We start from the raw sequence: 23284 nt of genomic DNA, 5'->3' as shown, positions 1-23284 counted from the left end.
AATTGCCATGAAGCGGACTCGTTAACTTAAGGACACGCTATTTTTCTTTTTAATATGACATAGAAATGACAAACAAGCTGGCCCACCTAATGTAATGTTACATTATGACGTCAACACGTTATATATGTATGTATATATATGTGTATATATATATATATATATATATATATAATAGTATATAATGAGTAGGGATATTTATTTACATTATTACATGTATCACATCTCTATATTTTAGAAATAACAGAATTTCATCGTGCCTCCGATCAAACTGTTTATAATTACTCCCCTCCATCCAAAGGTTGCCTGGAAGAGATCGCTTTTAGCGATAAGGTCGCCCATTGTTCTCTCATTGTGATTATTTCTTGTAATTGTTTATATTTATAATAAGTTTACTATTGTAATCTTTTGGAGGAAACAGTATAGAGCATCTATCTATCTAACATGTAATAATTGTTTATATAAACAGGTTTTCTTACGCTTGATCTATGTTCGCGTTTAGTTGAATTTATATTTAATCCACTTTGTATAAGATACCAAAGAGCATTAGTCAGGCTTCGTACTTATTGGCTAAATCTAATCTGGTAGTTCATTTATCATAAATTGTGTATTATTTTGTGACAATGGATTTCCTTAGTTATTTGCCGAGTGTTTTTATGAAGATAAGGATAGGTAAGGAGTACTTTTGGGATCACAATTATATTTCTTAATCTTAGTAATATTCTTTATGTTTACAGATAATAATTAACAATTTTATTTAGACGGTTTATTTACTAATTTAATCTCCAATATAAATAAATTGTGACTGAACGAAATTTGTAAATGGGAGGTATTTAGAAATTTTATTTTGTTAATGTTCCATCTTGATACGCCATTTAGAGGATATATTTTATTCCAATGGCCCTCCTACTTCTCAAATTCATGCGTATGAAGCAAGTAAAAAGTTAGTACCAAAATAAAGTAGTACTACCTAATGGCTATATACTACTTCGCACTTCAGAGTAGTAGCTCCAAAATTTATGACTGCTCTTATGTTGTCTAACCTCTGATAAGAGCGATAATCAAAGAAGAAGAATGTGCTCCTAATCAAAAGTGTTTTCGTTTACATTTCTACAAGACTCAACTTGAAATCCAAACTAAAGTAAAGCGCAATATTTAAACCATTCTTGTCTTCAGTTAGTATACATACAAGACCCAAATTTCAAGATATACTTTTTTTACAACACAGGGGGCAAACGAGCATGCGACTCACCTGATGGTGACTACTGCCACCCATGATCACCCACAACACCAACGGCATTGCAGGTGTGCTGCCGGCCTTTTAAAAAGGAATAGATAGGAAGATAGAGCATAGAGTGGACTGCCCCTTTCTTTCCCGTAGGTATCGTAAGGTGACTAAAGGAACTCAATAGTCGAGAGTTAGGCAGCAGCGTCACTCTTTAAACATCACTAAAACATATTGCGGTTGCTAATCCGCTTGCCAAGGGTGGCGACTATTAGCAAAATCTTCCAATAAGGGGAGGCCGATATTCGGCAGTGGACGGTTAATGACTATTTTTCTGTTTTGATATTTATTTATATTTTATTGTATACAAAAATTACATTGTTAATTTATTTTGATCAAAGATTTGCAACAGGCGAGCTTAACTCTGTAAGAATTCTCTTCCAGCAAATTCTAAATGGAAAAGAGCATTAATTACCAGCGGGTAGTATGAGCACAATAAAAAGAAGAAACAATTTGTTTGTAATGTTTCATATACCTATATGATACATGTAATATATAAAACGTATATATATAAATAAAACTTACTCAAAAGCTTTATGTTTTAACCAAAAGTGCGTACAAATGAAAGCGACCGCTAATTAGATTTCTCTCGGCTAAAAATTATGAAAACAGCTGACGGGGCAGCTCGAGAGCTCTGCCGGCGGAGATTACAGGCAAAGCTGGGATATTAGTGAACCTAAAGTGCGGGCAATTAGGGCAATATGGGTTTTTAAACAACAGTGTAAGGCTGAGATTATGTTCTTCTCATTGAATATTATATTTTTACCGACTTCAAAAAGGAGTTTCTCAATTCGGTTGTATATTTTATTGTATTTGTTTTCTTGGAATTTAGTCGTTTATAAACCGATGTTTATTTGAAAGGATATACTGTCATATTAATAGTTCTATAAAAAAATCATTAAAATTCATTTAATAATTTGATTTTAAAATAAAAATAACTGGATTTGCCATATACGAAGTCGGTTTTATTTTGTGGAATAGGTACAATTTAATTATGTTATTAACCCTTATTAACATAATAGCTTAAAATAACATATGAAATATGTTATTTATAACATAAAACGGTTATTCTTTTTCGTTTTTACGATTATACCTTTTACCTTCAACTATCTGGATGAGAGGCGGTCCTCCACCGTGCGTTTTTCATAGCACTTTCTTCCACACACAACCACTATTGAGTCAACTACCAGCAACAGTATTTCCGAACCGAGACATCATGACCTTTTATAGTTTACAGGGTACAGAGGAATAACACCTAAGTCCTCAGGAATGGCAACGCATGGGGAGTATCATAATCTGGGCGAAACAGTATACTCTGTTATATCCATGGTACTGCTCATGTCTATAAGCGACGATTACCACTTTCCATCAGGTGGGCCGTCAAATTGATTGCCATTCTAAGTTATATAAAAAAAAAGAAAAAAAAATTTAATAATCATCGTCATCATTTCAGCCGTTAACTGTCCACTGCTGATTGTAAAGGAAATCTGCCAGTAGTTGTCACGCCTGGCAGGCGGGTTGGCTACCGCAGTTAGGCTTTTCAGAGATGTTTTAAGACGTTGTTGCTTATCCTTCTGCCATTAAGTTTCCTTAGTTGCCTCTTACGGCACCCACAAGAAAGGAAGAGATGGCCTATTCTATGCCGGGATTACACGGCCATTAAGGTTTAATAATGAATAGGTATATTTATTGTATTACATAGCCAATATAATTCGACTCGGAAATTATTGGGCTTCGCTGTACTGGAATAATTGTGCGTTTACATAGAATTAACAATAGCTTTAAAGAAAATTGTTTTCGTCGCCGTTATATTGGCCAAAAAAAATTTATTTATTCAACTTAGTAACAATGGTAGCGACAATAGCAGGCTTTCGGATCCTTTTGAAATCATTAGGTACTTTGTGTTGAATACAGTAATGAAAAATACTAAGTGACTTGTGATCAATTGAATTTTTAAACTATAATTATTTAATTTAGATACATATATTGCAGAGAAATTTTCTCCAGCGAACTCCCTGCCGAGGTTTTCCCTAAAGACATGAGGTTCTTCAAAAATGGTATATTAAAGTTACTTCAGGGTCAGTAACGCCCACGTAACACCCCTAGTGTTGCTGGCGTCCATAGGCTATATTGATCGTTTACCATCACATGGGCTGTTACTTGTTTGCCACCTTTGTGGTATAAGAAAAAATTTAAATATGCGTAACTAACTGTTGCCCATGGGTTCGTTTGCAATTACTATAAGTAAAGGATAAATAGTTGTATGAAAGTTTGTGATTTTCTTGTTATCATTTATATTGACTTTACTCAACTGAGATTCGGACTTACCCGTCTAATTTCGGACTTGCTTCCATTCATTTAAATGAAAAGTTACAAGTAACGATCATAAATTTAATCAGCTACATGGCAACACTTCAAATCTAATGTGAGAAAATAAAAGGCATCCGATAACAACAATGGTACGTAAATAAAGCGAAGGCCCTGTTTGAGTAGGCCGCGCCTACAGCTTCGTTCGTATGGAAATATTTCTTATCGGCAGTCCAATTTAGTGGAAAGCTGCTGAGTCGCGTACATGCACGAGCGGAATACGCTAAATGTATTTTAATGTTGGCACATCGATGTGATGTTTTGCTTGTTAAATTTGGAACACCTTGGTTTTGCTAGTAGTTGCCACGATTGGTAGGCTGTTTGGCAACCCCAGTTAGGTTTTTGGTGATGTTTTAAAAGGGACGATGCTATCTATCTCTTGACCATTAAGTTCCCTTAGTCGTCTCTTACGAAAGCCACGGGAAAGAAGGGATGGCTTATTCTGTGCCACACGGGACCACACAGCTTGCTTCATATTTTTACTGGCTTCAAATTTTTTTACATTTTGTCTATAACGTCACCAAAGACCTAGCTGCGGTTGCTAGACCGTCTGCCAAGCATGGTGTAGGCGACACGTAACTGTATTTAGTCTATTATCTTTATATATGTATATTGGTAGCATTGAATAAACGCGAGAGTAAGCGGGGCAGCGCCTCTCGCGTGAATTTGGTGAACAGTTGTTGTGTCTCCGCTCGAACGAAAACAAGACACGATCGCGCTGCCTCCTTACATTCTCTGTTAATTAATAGTGTTTTCTTCTACATTCCCTACACATGGTATCATCATTTTTATCACATCAGCCGTTAACTGTCTAAGATAATTACCAAGCTTGGTAATTAGCCCTTTATGGGAGAGGCCTATGTTCAGCAGTGAACAATTAACGAATGATACGATGATGACGATTAGGCTGTCATTCGAGCAAAGAAACAAATTTCCACCACGCTACTTAGATTGTTGATTAAGATTACTAGTATTTTTCAATCTATTTAAATCACCTATCTGAATATAAAAATGTCGGGCCGGCTCGAATCGGGAGAACGCAAATCGTTATCGGGTTTATATCTCGGCGACGAACGGTCGAATCCCGAAATACATTATCGTGGAAACTCAGTTTTCACGTAAATCTGAAAATTAGCTCACATCTCGTAATATTGATTTATTCCTTGGTACATTTGTACAGAAAAAGTTGTAAGAAAATGGCGAATTGTGGACGAATAAATACTTCGGCATTGAAACTTGGCGTATTTATTTTTTAAGCTATAATATTATCTCTTTATAAATTTAGCAAGTCGGTTTCATAATTTAAGATTATATTAAATTATGTTATATAAAAAAATTTACTTAAATTTTGTCAATACCAGTATTTTGATTTAAAAACTTATCTACTGTACTTACTACATATATATATATATATATATATATATATATATATAAGTCAAATAATAATAATAATTTAATAACACATCGATGAATCTTTTTAAATATACCTCCTGATAGAGTTCATATTATAGATATTAAGAGAGAGAGACAGAGATATTGCCTCTAATAAAGTTCATGTGCTATGATCAGTTGCCATTAGGTTAATCATTTACCTCTCTTTCTTATATTTTTTTTAAATAAAAAATATTGGAAATTATATTTATTTCGCCCATTTAACTCTATACTCGGGAAAAATATGAAAAAGTGACAATATATAGCCCGTGGTAATAATTTTAAACATAACAAAGGACTGTCAAGAGCATACGATTTATTCCCATTTAAGCAAATATATACGTATTATAGAATGTGAACATTGAGGTCACTTACCAGAGGGAGATTTTGTACAAAAGTCGATTGCTTGGGTAACTCTGTTCTATTCCTGTTTCAACCGTGAAGCAGTTGTGTTTGCATGGCTGTGTTTCGGTTTGAAGGGTGGGATATGGCAGTGAATTTACTGGGTACAGAGGAATAACACCTGAGTCCTCAGGAATGGCAACGCATGGGGGGTATCATGGGCGAAAGAGTATACTCTGGTATGGCCATGGTACTGCTCATGTCTATAGGCGACGGTTACCACTTTCCATCAGGTGGGCCATCAGCTTGTTTGCCATTCTAAGTTGTATAAAAAAAAACTGGTTTTGGCAATTATAAAATGGCATGGCAACGCATACCATGGGCACGATGGTGTGTTCTGTGATGTTCATGGTGCTGGTCATGTCTATAGGCGACGGGTAGCGCTTTCCATTTGTGTAGCATCAAACCGTAATAAGAACCTCCTTTTTTGAAGTCGGTTCTTAATTCGTTCGTTTTTTTTTCATAACTTCGTCAGTTATATACCGATTTGAATTCTTTTTTTATCTGAAAAGAATTATTAAATTATTAATTATTATTAAATCCTATAGAAATTTTATCAAAATTGATTCAATCAGAATTTGTTTGCCACAAATGAAGTAATTTTTTTTTCCGTGAAACACAATTTTTGTTATTAAATAGTAACTTTCTTAGGATTCTACCGCATTCGTAATGGAATTTCAACCAAGAAGAACGGGCAGATCACTCAAGTGTTGTTTTTTTTAAAGTTATTCGATTTTCCTAAGAGATTTTCCCTACAGACTACAGCATGTGGTTTTTAAAAAGGGCGTATTAAGATTTCTTAATGGGTCGCCAATGCGTTTTTTTTTTTTTTTTTTTTTTTTTTTTTTTTTTTTTTTTTTTTATACAACTTAGAATGGCAAACAAGCTGAGGGCCCACCTGATGGAAAGTGGTAACCGTCGCCTATAGACATGAGCAGTACCATGGACATAACAGTACACACACATACTGTTTCGCCCATGATACCCCCCATGCGTTGCCATTCCTAAGGACTCAGATGTTATTCCTCTGTACCCAGTAAATTCACGCCATATCCCACCCTTCAAACCGAAACACAACCATGCAAACACAACTGCTTCACGGTAGAAACACGAATGGGACAGAGGTACCCAAGCAATCGACTTGATATTAAGCGTGTCCTCCCCCATGGACTGCCATAAAGAACGGTACTGAGCCACCTGTATCCACTCCATCTAGTGGGGGGTCGTCCTACACTGCATTTACTCGTACGTGGTCGCCACTCAAGAAACTTTCTTCCCCATCGGTTGTCTGTTCTTCGAGCTATGTGACCAGCTCGTTGCCACTTCAGCTTGCTTATCCTTCGGGTTGTTTCGGTTCTTTTGCGGATATCCTCGTTTCGGTATCACTAAAAAAAAATATACCTACTTCGTATTATAAACACATTTTTTTCGTCGAGTGTTAAAAGCAGTTATTGCATATTAACACTAATAAGCTCGAAATATGTCGTTCCAGGAAGATATTTCCTTATACACGATTTTATATACACGACGCTTAGCAATTCCAGGAATGTATTATAATATTGAAATATTTATATTATGTTGCCTCTAAGAATTTTCATTGCGATTTCGCGTCGAGTTCCGTCAGGTGGCGTCTCTGGAATATTGTGATAAAGAGTAGTAATTTTGTTTTTATTTTATTATTACCTGGAATATATTTTTTTTCATGCAGTCATTGCAATGATTACCACGCTTCTACTAATGTACTTCTCTCTTTTGCACATTCATTCAATACCTTATTATCACACCCATTTTTCCAATCTGTCACATTTTTTATGCAACTTAGAATAGCAAACAAGTTGAAGGCCCACCTGATGGAATGTGATAACCGCCGTCTATAGACATGAGCAGTACCATGGACATAACAAACCCATGATATCTTTCGAGCGTTACCATTCCTGAGAACTAAGGTGTTATGCCTTTGCACCTTGTAATTTCATTGTCATTTAAAGCGAAACATAGTTATATAAATACAACTGCTTCACGATAGAAACACGAATGTGACAGAGGTACCCAAGCAGATGACTTTTGTACAAAGCCTCTCTCTGGTAAACATGCGACATCTTTTGTTATAATTTGTCCTATTCTACTTATAGTTCCATAGACTATTTCCATAGACGTTCTTAATAATTATCTTTCTTTCTTCCTATTTTTCTTTTATGATTACTTTTCTTTCCATTTTACCTCTTTATTGTTAATTTGTTGTTTTCATGATTAGCTTGATTTGGTTTATTATGTATTCGTTGATACGATTGTAATGATTTTGGTTGGTTGCATAATAATTTTCTCATAATTAGAGTCAATACATTACAAAGTAAATTACCAGTACAGAATTAACAAAGCGTTTACACAAACATTATGCTATGATTGTTCGCATGACGGCGCTAGTGTAAATTTCTGTAACTATGTCATTTAATTTTATAGTTATATATATCTACACTAATATTATAAAGAGGAAAGATTTGTATTTTTGTGTGTATGTTTGAATGAATAAACTCAAAAACTATATTTATTATAGGCTATATTTATTGCTAGAAAAGATTAGGGATCCTTACTAAAACTTTTGTAACATAACTCAAGAGGGGGGAAAGGGATTGTTAGTAATGGAGACTGAGAATCCCATTACTAGCAATATACCCAACCGGGTCGACCTCCTCGCGGTTCTCCCTGGAAACTATCATGGTTAATTCCCAATGAATTCATCATGATGGGCTAACTGGCCTGTTTTCATTCTCATCTATCACCCTTCACTGGTGCTCCGCCGGCGTATCCCGTTAACGCAGGCGGGGTTACCATACCATTTTCACCCATAAAAAAAAACATAACTCAAGGTGTAAAAATATGCTATAAAATATCTTTGGTCGCGTGCGCTGCGGAAACTATTGGTGATAGAACAAAAGTATGTTCTACAATATTGAAGAAAATATCAATAACTACAAAAAACTTTCCGATACTATATGCCCTTTTTAAAATGTTGTAAAAAATGTCTACCCATGCGAAGCCGGGACGGGCCGCTAGTATATAAGACTAAAAAACTGTATGCAACGACTACCAATTTGCAATTTTTCCTGAAAACGAAAAGCGGAGTATTTTATTTATGAAGTGGATCGCAAATTGCACAACATCCTACGAAAACAGTACAACAAATCATTGCAAGCATTGTTAGTGCTGTCTCGAATCTGAAATACATTAGGAATGTCTGCGATAGAGCGAATACCTCAATTGTTTCTAGTCCAATAACCGCATACGATTCGCCAATGCAGATCGCTGTTCTGCAGAAGTCCATTCGCGTCTTAGAATTTACAGAGAAACGTGAAGGACAGCTGGATTATTTTTATGAGCTTTCTTTGAGTTCCATCTTGAAAGAATCCTGTGAAATCTCAAATTTCAAGGAAACTTTTAATTATTTACTGCATCTGTTAGTATGTTAATTCCTCTTAAGAAGCGCCGGTTCGTCACGTAAAATAATCTTACTCTTATTATGTATATTATGTATTTTTTATATACTACAAAGGTGGCAAACAATATATAACAAGATAGTCGTAAAATTTGACAAAATTTATATTTATTTCTACTTATTGGATAGATACTCTTTATTGTTTCCTCCATAAGATTACAATAGTCAACTTATTATAAATATAAACAATTACAAGAAATAATCACAATGAGAAAACAATGGGCGACCTTATCGCTAAGAGCGATCTCTTCCAGGCAACCTTTGGATGGAGAGGAGTAATTATAAACAATTATATTACATTATTTAATTATGATACCGTCCTTTTATTTTTGACTAATAATTTTTTTAACTTACTTGTGTATGTAATTTTGACTTGTATGTATACCTACATATTTTTGTATGCTGTACAGGTGAAATATGTCAAACAAAATTGTATTGTATTAGCATTTATTTATACGCATGTTTCTTAAACAAAATAGTTTTGAATCTTGAACGAATAAAGCCCGTCTGATGGTAAACAGTCACTGTAAATTGCGGACACCTGCAATATTAGGTGCATCACGTATGCATTACCGACTCTGAAGACCCCTTATACTCGTACACTCTTATTGAAGAAACTCACTCTGTAATCTCTACGGTACTAAAGCATATAAAATCCTGGAAAATGGCTATTATTATTCCAGTCATTTACTGTCCACTGCTGAACAAGTCTTCCCCATAAGGAGAATTTTGCCAGTAGTTGCCACGTTTGGCAGGCAGGTTGGCAACTGCAGTTGGGCTTTTAGAGATGTTGCCTCACTCTGCGTGTTCTACCGCTTATACAACGGATTGTGCTCAGAGGAATTATTCAATATGATGCCTACGGCCACTTTCTATCATCGTACGGCTCGCCATCGACAGGGAGTTCACCCTCATACCTTACAGCCTAAATGGTTGCGTACAACGCGGTTTCAGAGATGATTTCTCCCACGAACACTCAGGTTATGGAATGAGCTCCCTGCCGAAGTTTTCCCAAGAGACTACAGTATGGGGTTCTTCAAAAGGGGGGTAAACAGGTTTCTTCAAGATCGGCAACGCGCGCGTAATACTTTTGGTATTGCAGGCGTTCATAGGCTACGGTAACCGCTTACCATCAGGTGGGCCGTATGCTTGTTTACCACATCAGTGGTATAAAAAAAATATTTTAAGAGGGACGCTATTGCCTATCCCTCGCCCTCCCTTAGTCGCCTCTTACGACACCCACGGGAAAGGAAGGAGTGGCCTATTCTATGCGGCATACATGGCGAATGACTAGTATTATTGTAAATAAAACGAATGTTTTTTTTTTTCAGATTGGCTAACAGTGACGTGGGCACAGAGCGGCATGCAGCTGCAGCCAGATGGCACCGCGGGCGACGACATCGACCCAGTGAAAGGACGGTCAGTACAAAGCTGGAATATTTTTGTTAATTTAACTACATGGTCTTTTGTAATATTGTTATTTCAAGAAGCAGGCAAATTGCCCGACTGACTAATAACGACATCTACAGACGTGGGCAACATCGGGTAAATGTAATATCGAATCGTATCTATGTTTCGGTTTTTAATTTGTCGTAACTTAAATGACATCGCTGTTGATACCATTTATACGGGCCCAATATATAATATTGAATATCCATATATTGGTTATTATATCGATATCGAATAAACAGATATCTCAACACTCAATTATTCGGTATTATGTCAATATATAGTTATAATATATAATATATTTCACATACATATTTTACATCTGCTTATTCCACTTTATCTCTTATGCTCTCTTCATACGCATACTTCGAATCTTGAAGCAATTTTTTCCTTTATTTTTATTTCCTAACTGTATCTCGTGGGGGGGAAGGGATTGTTAGTAATGGAGACTGAGAATCCCATTGCTAGCAATATTCCCAACCAGGTCGATCTCCTCGCGGTTCCCTGATGATAGGTCCCCTGGAAACTATCATGGTTAATTCCTGATGAATTCATCATGATGGGCTAACTGGCCTGTTTTCATTCTCATCGATCTGTCTTCACTGGTGCTCCGCCAGCGTATCCCATTAGCGCAGGCTAAGGATTACCATACCATTTTCACCCGTAAAAAAAAACTGTGTCTCGTGGTTTTGCCTGAATGGCATTAGTATAAAACATATCCTATACCATTAATCGATCAATCTGAGATATGGCTTGTTTATATATTTAATTTTATTAAAATTCATTCAACCGTTGATGTGTTATTAAGTAATATCCATCCAAACTTTTATAACTAACGATCCGGTACGACTTCGCACAGACAGATAGAATTTTCGGAATTTAATTTAATACATAACCTATGTTATTCAGTGTTAATGTAAGTTTTTACAGGCGAAAGAGTTTTTAATATCGGTTGACTAGGTTTTGAGTTTATCTATTATAAACAAACAAGTTTTTGCTCTTTAATTTTTTTTTATGGAGGCTAGTCAATGTGACCGTATCCCACTTGATGGTAAGCAGGTGATGTTTTTTTTTTATACAACTTAGAATGGTAAACCTGCTGACGGCCCACCTGATGGAAAGTGGTAACCGTCGCCTATAGACATGAGTACCATGGACATAACAGAGTATACTGTTTCGCCCAAAATACCCCCCATGCGTTGCCATTCCTGAGGACTCAGGTGTTGTTCCTCTGTACCCAGTAAATTCACGCCATATCCCACCCTTCAAACCGAAACACAGCCACGCAAACACAACTGCTTCACGGTTGAAACACGAATGGGACAGAGGTACCCAAGCAATCGACTTTTGTACAAAGTCTCCCTCGGGTGTTACCTAATATCATCATATTAGGTTGGTCTGATAACTATTTGTTTATAATGTAGGTGTTAACAATTTAACCAAAAAAAAAAAAAATTATAGGGTCTGCCTAAGAAAGAGATTGTTCGAGATTCCTTACTAATGTAATAAATATGGAAGTAACACACTTTTAGCGCTTTAACGGCACACCTAATTCTCATAAAATTTGACATTTACTATTTGTAATAATGAAGGACAAAAGACATTTTTTATTTCGATTAGCCAATAAACCCTGCTCACGTGAACAAAGTTGAAGATAAATTGATCTTCTAATTCAGTTATTTACTTATTTATTTAATATATTATATGTCGGTTTATACTAGCATAATTATATGTTTATAATATATGAATATTTTAAGTATTATTTTTTATATTCCTTCAATTCAATAATGCACGGCCTACTTATTTCTTAGTTTGTCCAATGGTCGACTAGTAGAGAACACCGTCCGGTGTTAAGTATGTACATAGTTTCACTTTGCATTAAAATTTAAATAAATAAAAACTGATCATTATCATATCAGCCACTGTTCACTGGTGGACATGGGCCTCCCCCATAAGAGAAGTATTGCCAGTAGTTGCCACGTTTGACAGGCTACTTGGCAACTGCAGTTAGGTTTTGGTGACTCTTAAAAAGAGGGACGCTGCTGAAATCTCTACTACTACAAAAAAAAATTTTGAATAAAATTGTTTGTAAACTATAATATCGTAACGTAGTCGTATCGCTTTCGTCCCGTGATCGTGTCGTGTGCTGTAAAACACAGTCGAGTCCCTTCCCCGTGTGCGCTCGCTCGTAGCAGCCCACTGTCGTTTGCAGATATTCGGTTTATTATAACATACTAGCTTTTATTGTGTGCATTCTTGCTTTATTACTGTTTGGATACTCGAGATCGTTTGATAAGGGATGGCGGGATTAACTTTATAACGTGGATATCTATGTAAATTGATGTCTCTGGGATCATTGGAACTATATTTTTATTACTCGTAAGTGACATTTAAGAAAGGAACAGGCTTTATATTCGTTTGTATTGTTTTGTGCATATTTACCATTCTTACCAGAGGGAGGCTTTGTATAAAAGTCGATTGCTTGGGCACCTCTGTCTAATTCGTGTTTCAACCGTGAAGCAGTTGTGTTTGCATGGCTGTGTTTCGGTTTGAAGGGTGGGATAAGGCGTGAATTTACTGGGTACAGAGGAATAACAACTGAGTCCTTAGGAATGGCAACGCATGAGGGATATCATGGGCGAAACAGTATACTCTGTTATGTCCATGGTACTGCTCATGTTTATAGGCGACGGTTACCACCATTCCATCAAGTGGGCCGTCAACTTCTTTGCCATTCTAAGTTGTATAAAAAAAAATTTGTATAGTCGTGTGGTCCCGGCATAGAATGGACCACCTGTTACTATTCTATGGGTATTAAGAGGCAACTAAGGGAATTAATAGTCGTCGAGGGATGGGCAGTGGCATCCCCTTTAAAATACGACTCAAAGGCAAACTGTGGTTGTCAACCCGTCTGCTAAGCGATGCATTTACTAAAAAAACCCCCCAAGGGGGAGGCCTATATTCAGCAGTGGACAGTTAACGGTCAATATGATGACGATATATATACATTACGTAATTATGTAATAAATTTTTTTTATACAACTTAGAATGGCAAACAAGCTGATGGCCCACCTGATGGAAAGTAACCGTTGCCTATAGACATGAACAGTACCATGCACATAACGTAGTATACTGTTTCGCCCATAATACCCCCCATGAGGACTCAGGTGTTATTCCTCTGTACCCTGTAAATTCATGCCATATCCCACCCACCCTTTAAACCGAAACACAGCCATGCAAACACAACTGCTTTACGGCTAAAACACGAATGGGATAAACTAAACTAAACCGATTTTGATAATTCTTATTTAACTGTTAAGTTTTCTTCTCGTGTTGGTCTCGATAAGTTTGTGATAAATAAAGTTTTTTTAGAGTAAAATGCTACTATTGAATAAATTCTACCTGTAGAAATTTAAATTCACATCGCATCCAGCAGTGAGTTTTGTTCGTTTTAAAATAAAATCAATGAGTTTGCTAGTCAATATCAATTTTGATATGACGAATACAGCATTTTGAACTACTCGTTTCATACAATTCAGTTGCGTCTGTCATATTTTTCGTATTCACCTGATTTTGTGTTAAATCTTGTTTCAAATGCAATACATATTGGCTTGTATACGTATCATTATCATCATACCAGCCTTTAACTGTCCACTGTTGAACATAAGCCTCCCCCTTTGGAAGTTTTGCACGTAGTTGCCATTCTTAGCAAGCGAATTGGCAACCATAGTCAGACTTTAGAGATGTTTTAAGAGGGACGCTGTTGCCCATCTCTCATCCTCTTTTAGTCGTCTCTTACGACATCCACGGGAAAGGAAGGGGTGGCCTGGTCTATGCTGGGACCACACAGCCAACATATACGTCTATGGTGGATAATTTAAATGTAAATATAGTTAGGATACTATACTTCTATGAGTAATATCCAATTGGCCAGTTACGATGAAATATAAAAGGTCAGACAGGATTTGTTTATCATACTAGCTGATCACGACTTAGTGGATCTTTTGAATGTGTCCAACGTAAATTTTTACAATACTATACTTTTTGTACCAAACATTTTTTTTATACCACTGAGGTGGCAAACAAGTACCACCAAGTGGTAACAACTTACCACTTGGTGGTAAGTGGTAACCGTAGCCTGTGAACGCCTGTAATACCAGGGGTATTACGCGCGCATTGCTGATCCTGAAGAAACCTCTTTACTCCCATTTTGAAGAACTTCATGTTCTTCAAAATGGGAGTAAAACTTCATGCAGTCTCTTGGGGAAATCTCGGCAGGGAGCTCATTCTGTAACCTGAGTGTTCGTGAGAGAAAACATCTCTGAAATCGCGTTGTACGCGACCATTTACGCTGATGGGTATGAAGGTGAACTGTCTGTCGATGGCGAGCCGTGCGATGGTAGAAAGTAGCCGTGGGCATCATATTGAACAAATCCCCTGAGCACAACCCGTTATAGGTTTTTTGTAATGTGGTAATTAAAGATTTTTTTCTATTATTCTTTAAATAGTGTATATTTTTGTAATATGGATAAAAACATATTACGCCGACCTCAAATAATAATTGGAATAAGGGTAAGGAGACGATGATGATTCTTTAAGTCATGTAATAAAAAGTTTTTTTTTTTATCTTTATTTATTTAGGGACTTTTGTCCTTTTAGGCACGTTAGTCCCATCGTACCTTAATCAATTTTAGGACATCATTGGATATATTTTAACAAAATATAATCAAATTCAAAAGACACCACCAAATCAAATAATATGAATGAAAGGAATGTCGTGAATGTGAAAAAAAAAGAAAAAAAAAACTTGACCCTTTCCACTCCAATGTCGAGTGTCACTCGACATTGATTTTGTACCATACCAAAAGGGATTATAAAGATTAGAATTAAGAATTATAATATAGTATCCTGGAATTACTCATAAAATAAAGTTTATCATTTAAGAAAAAATCAATTTTATTTACAAAATACGAAAAAATATCTAAAAGTTAAAAAAACGCAATTTTAGCGTAAAGCTGATGGAATAAAAAGAAAAAAGGCTTGGAGTGGAAAGGGTTAATAATCTATGGTTGCATGTAGGCCCCAAGGCAGGTAGATCTACATTTAAACCTACATCCAACCATATCATACACCAGCCTCGCGTCGTCGGACGAGGGGTCTGCTAGATAATAAAGAGTTAATAAATAAATAAACTAATTAATGTATCAAAAATCAACATTTGCACTTGTTACATGGATAAGTAATTAATTAATTCCCGTTTACGATACTGTGTCCCCTGTCGTTACTGTCCCCTGTCGTGGATGTCCCCTATCAACTTCTTTTACAGCTGTCGGCTAAATTGGATACTCCACGGTGGATATATTAATCAACCGCTTCATTTTTAACTGACTTTTAAATGGAGAAAGTTCTCATTTCATACACATACAAACTTTTTCATTTAGAACGGTGTTTTCCAACGTGGGGCCCACGCCCCACAGGGGGGCAATTTGAAATGCCCACAGGGGGGCAATTTGAAAAAATTTATGGGGGAGGGGGCAATTAAAAAATTGACTCGAAGCGATTTTAACCCTCTTGCTCCGGGTCATTTAAATGCAATGCTACGAGTAGATATTGCAAAAAACTGGTTGTTGCGATGCAAAATCTGTTTGAAGACACATTTTATAATGTGTCTTTATATTTGAATATAATAAAATATTTGAATTTCGAACGTTGATTATTATTAATCAACGTTCGAAATTCAAATATTTTCAATGCAATATATCTACAAATCGTCTTATCGTTCAACTCTGTGTTTTATCAAGAAAACAAAACGTTTCGAAAGGAAAAAACACTTAATACACTTACAGGCCCTTACGATCTTATTATAGTTTAGATAATGCACGATAGCAAAACTAATAGTCTGTTATCCACGTTAGCTCACGGAGGCATCTGTCGATAAAAGGGTGGCGGGGTACGCTAATGGACAGCCGTCGTGGGCCGCACCAAAAATAACTTAAACCGCAGAAACAATTCGGTGTGAAATGTGTTCAGATTCCGACGACGGGGGTAGAATGTATTTTATTGGATACTGATTGTTCGCAACTTTATGGGTTTAAAAATTGTATTTTCATCTGTCTAATTAATGTAAATTGATTAATTAGCTCGAGTGACGGTGGTGGGCTTGCCACCCGCTATGTTGGACTGTAATCCATCCATTTCTCTCGTTTCCTCATCACTTAGAGTCATGACCATTTAAGGAGATCACTCTCGTCACCATTGCTCTTAAAGTCGTGCAATTTTCAGCCTTTCGTATACACTTTTAAATATACTTCGTCCGATAGGATCTTCTTTTACTATATAGTCCCATCTTGGTGGTGCTCTCTCTCTTGACTACATTTTTCTTCCATGTAACCGATAATAATAAGCTTTGCTAAATTATTCTCATGTCTGATCATATGACCAAAGTACTGAAGGCATTGTTGCATGCCACCGCCGACAGTCGGATCTGCACCTTTCATTTAACTAGAATCGAAACGTTTGTAGCTAGCACCACACTTAGAATGCGTTGGTCTGGATTTAAATGTGCATCTTCAATATCTATATTTTTGAGACATAAGAAAATGTCTTATTACTAATTTCTCTGTTCTGCCAAATTTTTCCTAAACATTTTACGACCGACTTTGCAATTTGAGCTGAAGAGCAATTTTGAATACCTTGTATTTACAGTCGCCATCTGCTGTAATCACAGATTTGAGGTAAATAAATTTTTGTACAGTACTTTGATCAGACAACTATACAGCACGCTGTAAGATGTCGTTTGGTTGATAAACATAGTTCATATTCAACGCTTACAATTAGCACTCTTTCCAAGATCTTGGTTAGTTCTTCTATATGTACTCCTATAATCGTCATGTCATCAGCAAAATATAGATTATTGATAACTGGAATAGAGGCATAATGCCTTTCCACATATATGCCTCTATTCAAGTTTTCCAATGCCTTTCGCATAACGAGATTGAAAAGTTGTGGTTAAAAGAGTACAATCTTGCCTTACTTCGAGGTTGGTGTAAAATTGGCTTGACTTGATATTTTCTATCTTGATTCCTGATTAACCTTTAAGATACAGTTCCTGTGTATCGGGTATTTCCATCTTTTTCCTTACATTGAACATTTCCTTCCAATTAATATAGTCAAAGGCTTAGGCGTAGTCAATAGTTCTAATATGCTCGACGAAATGTAAACATGTCGAGTATTTCATTAATGGCAACAGTGATAAATGGCGGATAAATGATCATCCCATTACGGATTATAGTCATAAGCATATGTATTCTCAACAAACAAAAATAAACTGTATTTGGGTGTACAATTTGTATATTTTTAGCTGAGTCAGCATTTTTTTACTCAAATAATCAAACCAATAGCAACATATGTACGAATATAACCAAAAAAAAAATTTTAGCCAAAGCGCAAAAACGTTGTTATTATTTTTGCCTGACTTTCCGACAATTGTTTCGACTTCATCCGGAAGCCTTCTTCAGGGAGGTATGGCATATTACGGCATAGTGCAGGCTGCAGCACGCTGAGCTCGTGAAAACCTCTGTCCGCCTAAAGTTTTAACATACAAGTACATACTTGTTCGTAAACATCAAAAAATATTATTCTCTTTTCTTCAGCAGTCGGGTATTGTATTTACTAAAGTTACGAGTAATTCGAGTAAACATAATATGCGTGATACTTTTTCACAAAACGTCTTATTCAACAAAATCCTTTTCTGATATTCATTATATAGACTGGAATTAATATTAATAACGTTGTTTCCTTTATATAAATATACGAATAGCTTACACAATAGGTATGCTTATTCCTTCTAACATATTTAACGGAAAGTCTGAAGGGAAGAGATTTCAATTAATGCACGAATGCCTTTATACAAAGCTAAATACGTATAACAAATGGGATATCTAATTAGTTTCGCCTGTTACACACGTATGTCCGCAGGCAGCTTGCTGGCTCCGCGTGGATTATCTTGAAGCTCTGTTAATTCAACTTTATCTGGAGAAATGAACAGTTGAAACTGTTCTAAAAATGTTAATTCACCTAATTATATAAATGAGGGACGACAATAATCCAATAATGTCACATTTCCATGAATTGGTACAATGTTTCATTGATATATTTGAGATCATTTTTTAGGACATATTTTGTATTAAACATGTTTTTGGTTATAGTTGAAAACTTCGTTGCTGATCCTGGACCGGGCTTTTATAGATAGAAAGAAAGAAATAAAGTAAGAAAAAAAGAAAGAAATATTTATTTAGTGCTTAAATCCATGCATAATTAAAAAAAAAACATATTTAACAATAAAAAAATATAAAGAAAATAAGAAAAAAGCACTAAATTGAAATCACTCAGCTATACGCCATGTTCTTTATTGTTTATAAACCATAAACCATGCTACACGAACGTCTAAAGGTAATGATATCTAGCGAGATCATTACACCTATCAAGAACATTGACCGTTAATCATCTCCAATTATAAACACCTCGAGAACAGTCTATGACAGGATTAGCTGGAGAAGCTATTTCACTCTGAATAATTATAGTATTCTCAGACACCTACTTGACAAGGTGATGTTAGCTCAAATTAGTTTTCACGACAAAATGGCGGATGATTAATTGCCGAACTTCCGTTTGGGATTACTTAACATACGTAACGTAGTGACGTGGATGTAATATCGTATGACAAAAAAAAAATCCCATTTTTGACGTGAACACGTAAGACGGTTTTGTAGGCGGAACATTTTTATTGTCGCCATATGAAAATTACCTTATGTAATGTGTTGCTATTTCTAGCAAACTTATAATCATCTTTTTTATCTAATTGTAGTGTTTGTGGATACAATAATTCTTTTTTTTTATCATGTATCTGGAAACGAGTTTTAATCTATAACCTGCCAGTAAACTTTTAACTGTAACCTGAACAAATTGGAGATCATTTAATTTAGAGACTTTGTACAACAGTCGTTTGCTTGGGCACCTCTGTCCCATTCGTGTTTCCACTGTGAGGCAGTTGTGTTTATACGAATGTGTTTCGATTTGAAGGGTGGAATATGGCAGTGAATTTACAGGTCACAGAGGAATAACTCTTGAGTCCCCAGGAATGGCAACGCATGGGGGGTATCATGGGCGAAACAGTATACTCTGTTATGTCCATGGCGCTGCTCATGTTTACAGGCGGCAGCTGCCACTTTTCATTAGGTAGGCCGTCAGCTTATTTGCCATTCTAAGTTGCAAAAAAAACCTAGCTTTTTATTTCAATTAATGCTGAAAAAAATTACACCAATACAACGTTGGTTACTATTACTTTAACAACGACGGAATTTGCGTTCAGGTTATGTAGTAACTATGTCATTATGTGTGGTTTCATCATCATCATCATCATCATCATCATCATATCAGCCGTTAACTGTCCACTGCTGAACATTGGCATCTCTTTATTGGGGGGTTTTTCCAGTAGTTGCTACGCTGGGCAGGTGGAGGGCTCTCGACCATTAAGTTCCCTTAGTGGCCTTTATAAGCCCCACAAAAAAGGAAAAGATGGCCCATTTTATGCCGGGACCACACGGCACTGAAATGGAGAGGGAGAGATATTAATATCCCATTTTAGAGTATGCATCCATACGGTGTTGATGAGATTCATACAAGAGCCAAACATTTGAATGCTGACTGTCAGAACATCAAATTATGAAGTTTGTTTACGGGATCTGTACTTTCTGCCAAGTATGACTTGGATTCCTTCAAGAGAGACGTGAAAAAGAGTTTATATAAGTCGGCGCAGTGTGGATCGCAGGTTAGATGCAATTTGGGTCGGACCTATAGCCTGTATGTAGATTTCATGGCCATTTGCCATCGTGGACCTATGGAGTCAATGTATTGTGCCAGTATATAAAAAGATTTGTTTACAAGCTATTTGAAATTTGTTTAAGATTCTACAGCTGATTTCGAAATGTTTACTACTTCATCACGTTTAAAAGACTGAATGATTTTAAATGAATTTTGCATAGACGGCCTCATACTAATTAAACTTGTGAACATCACACATCGTCTGCTTAAAATCTCTTCACCACTATGATAACAATCGAATAATGTCTCCAAACCACCCCATAAGAGATTATAGTCATGAACGTACCTAATTCTATATGGAAACCTACGAAACATTCAAAATGTTCAAAATCAGTTATCGAACACTTACAAGTAACAATATAATGTTTGACTTAAAACATGTCAACCAAATATTAGATACCTATAGGCGAAATTATATGAATTCTGAAGCACGACAGTGTTTCAACAATACGTCAAAACACGACGGTCCCCCGACTGTGACATGCTAAGATTAATAAACTGCCACTCTGGTGGAAGCTTAGGAAATTAGGGAAGGGTCTACAACGACCCGCCGTAGCGTATACAATGGTCGGTTTAGAAGCTATGTTGATAGTAGTCGAAGTTAGTTGTCGAAATATAGTTATAATCCTTCAGAAATTGCCCTTGTTGGTATTAATGTAGTGAAATATTTAAAAGTATAAAATGCCACCTTATCTCTTCCATTTGTTTCCATTAACTATGGAAAAAAAATCATATCTTAAGCAAGTGCAAGCGACAATTTTAATAAAATATCAAGATATTTAGATTTATTTAATTTTAAAATAGAATCCGCAATACGTGTGCTGAGTCAGTGGTTCTTTGATGGTTCATCTTTGAAAGTGTGATTTCAACTTTTTCTTTTGCTGCCTAACTATAATATTTGTACTAGTAAAATAATGTTGTTACTTTAAGTTTAATTAAGTTTATTGTAAGTATTAGCGATGTCATGTGCATTAGTTAAATCTTGTTTTTATTTGTGAAAACCTGTAATTGGCTTTTTGTCTTTACTGTTTTTTTTTAACATGAAAATCTCTAGCTGTTGGTTTTTATTACATAAAAAATAAATAAATAACATAAATAGACTATATGTCATATAGTTTATGATAGTTTTTAGAGAAAACCACGTGGACTTAACGGGGTATATTGCCAGCACGGAGGACTAATTCCCCATTGCTAACAGTTCGTTAAATCCTGCACTTAGTATTGGGCTTCAGCAGACTGTGTTACGGTCGTGTCAATTATTCGTTTTCATTAAGATCAATTGAAATAGATAATACAGCACGAAGGCTTCAATTTACAGAGCTGTGGACGCATCAGACCACAAGCCCGTCCGTTCACGTCCGGCGTCCATTCGTTACTGCGGCGGTTAATCACCGGTTCCATTGCGGCCAGGATACGTCCGTTATCATTGTGCCCCAATAAATGATCATACAATTACGTTTGCATAAACGAGTACAATGTTGTTTACATATTTAGTAAAGCTTTTCGTAGCCCAGTAGCGGACAGACTGCTTTGCGTAAATGAGGTTTTGGATTGGAATCCTGTTTGGGACCGATTTAGGAAATAATCTTTTCTGATTTAGCTCGGATCTGGGTGTTCAAGGTAATGGTTCTAGGTTATCTTTTAAATGTTCGTTGTGCCTTTTTCCATAGCCATAGCTTATTATTATATACTGAAACTCATATTACAACGTATCCCAGAGCAAGCAATTGCTGTGATTCTGCGACACTTGGAAAAAGAAAAGTAATTAGATCATACCTTCTGTTTACGCGATACTATATGCTTCAATATGCCTAATTCTCATTTTTATATTCAGTTTAATTAATCATAATTTATTCTTAATGTGCAGGATCTCAATTTCTTATAGTCTATGATCTAGTTAAAAATGTAATTAGGATTGCCTATGATGCCAGCTCTCTTCCGATCGTCGCTTGTAAAGCAAGCGTGTCTCTCTGATTATAATTCAGTTATTCGTAAATTACAAAGATGTAATTCAGTCGATATTATTCAATCATTGGTACTTGTCAGTATTTTAAAAGAAATAATCAGAAATTGTATTCAGTAGTTTTAAGTTTCATTTATCAAGCCATCAAAACCACACGTGCCTGATATCAAACTCTATATGCGTGTACAGACACCTTTATTTTTTTTTGCTTTTGGTCATAACAGAATATTAGTGTTTTGCTCTTTTGAGGGCAAAGCAATAAAACAAAGGGAGACTTTGTACAAAAGTCGATTGCTTGGGCACCTCTGTCCCATTCGTGTTTCAACCGTGAAGCAGTTGTGTTTGCATGGCTGTGTTTCGGTTTGAAGGGTGGGATATGGCGTGAATTTACTGGGTACGGAGGAATAACATCTGAGTCCTCAGGAATGGCAACGCATGGGTGGTATCATGGGCGAAACAGTATACTCTGTTATGTCCATGGCACTGCTCATGTCTATAGGCGACGGTAACCACTTTCGATCAGGTGGGCCGTCAGCTTGTTTGCCATTCTAGGTTGTATAAAAAAAAAAACTCAGTTGTAACTATTTTCTGTAGTAGACGCATTTTAAATTATGTTACTTGTTTTATGTCTTTTACTTTTTTTTTTGTATATGTATTTTTTTATCTCTTTTTGTCTATCTATGTATTAATTTAAAAGCTACCGGTTTGACTTACGTGTAATTAGATCGAAAACACTCGGTTAGTTTCGGAATCAATTCGTGATCTTTAGTCATGAGTGACTGTGATGCGAGCACGAGCCAGACAATCTATGTTTGTTGTGTATTTTATTATTATTTGTGTGCTGTATCTAATGCAGATACCTTTGTATCTATATATCTATCTAATTAGTCGCCTATATTACTACCATAGAAGTACCTTCAAACCGAAACATAGCCATGACAGCACAGGTGTTTCACGTCAAAATACGAGTGAGACAGAAGTACTCATGCATATGAATTTTGTATAAAATCTCTCT

The 23284-nt window shown here is 36.0% G+C and overlaps 1 protein-coding gene across 1 annotated transcript in view; it reads left to right on the top strand.

The window, feature by feature from the left end:
• The window catches only part of LOC113513874 (atrial natriuretic peptide-converting enzyme), a 166826-nt gene that overhangs the window by 65471 nt on the left and 78071 nt on the right, over positions 1-23284 (top strand). The window contains exon 3 of the mRNA XM_052894243.1: positions 10307-10394. Within this exon, the coding sequence (XP_052750203.1) occupies positions 10307-10394 (88 nt within the window). The remainder of the gene's footprint in view (positions 1-10306; positions 10395-23284) is intronic.

The sequence above is a fragment of the Galleria mellonella genome, unplaced genomic scaffold (genome assembly GCF_026898425.1).
Source record: "Galleria mellonella isolate WM207_F2 unplaced genomic scaffold, CSIRO_AGI_GalMel_v1 utg200, whole genome shotgun sequence".
In the NCBI taxonomy this organism is placed as follows: Eukaryota; Metazoa; Arthropoda; class Insecta; order Lepidoptera; family Pyralidae; genus Galleria; species Galleria mellonella.
The sequence above is the reverse complement of the archived record's forward strand: the minus strand, read 5'-3'. Positions and strand labels throughout refer to the sequence as shown.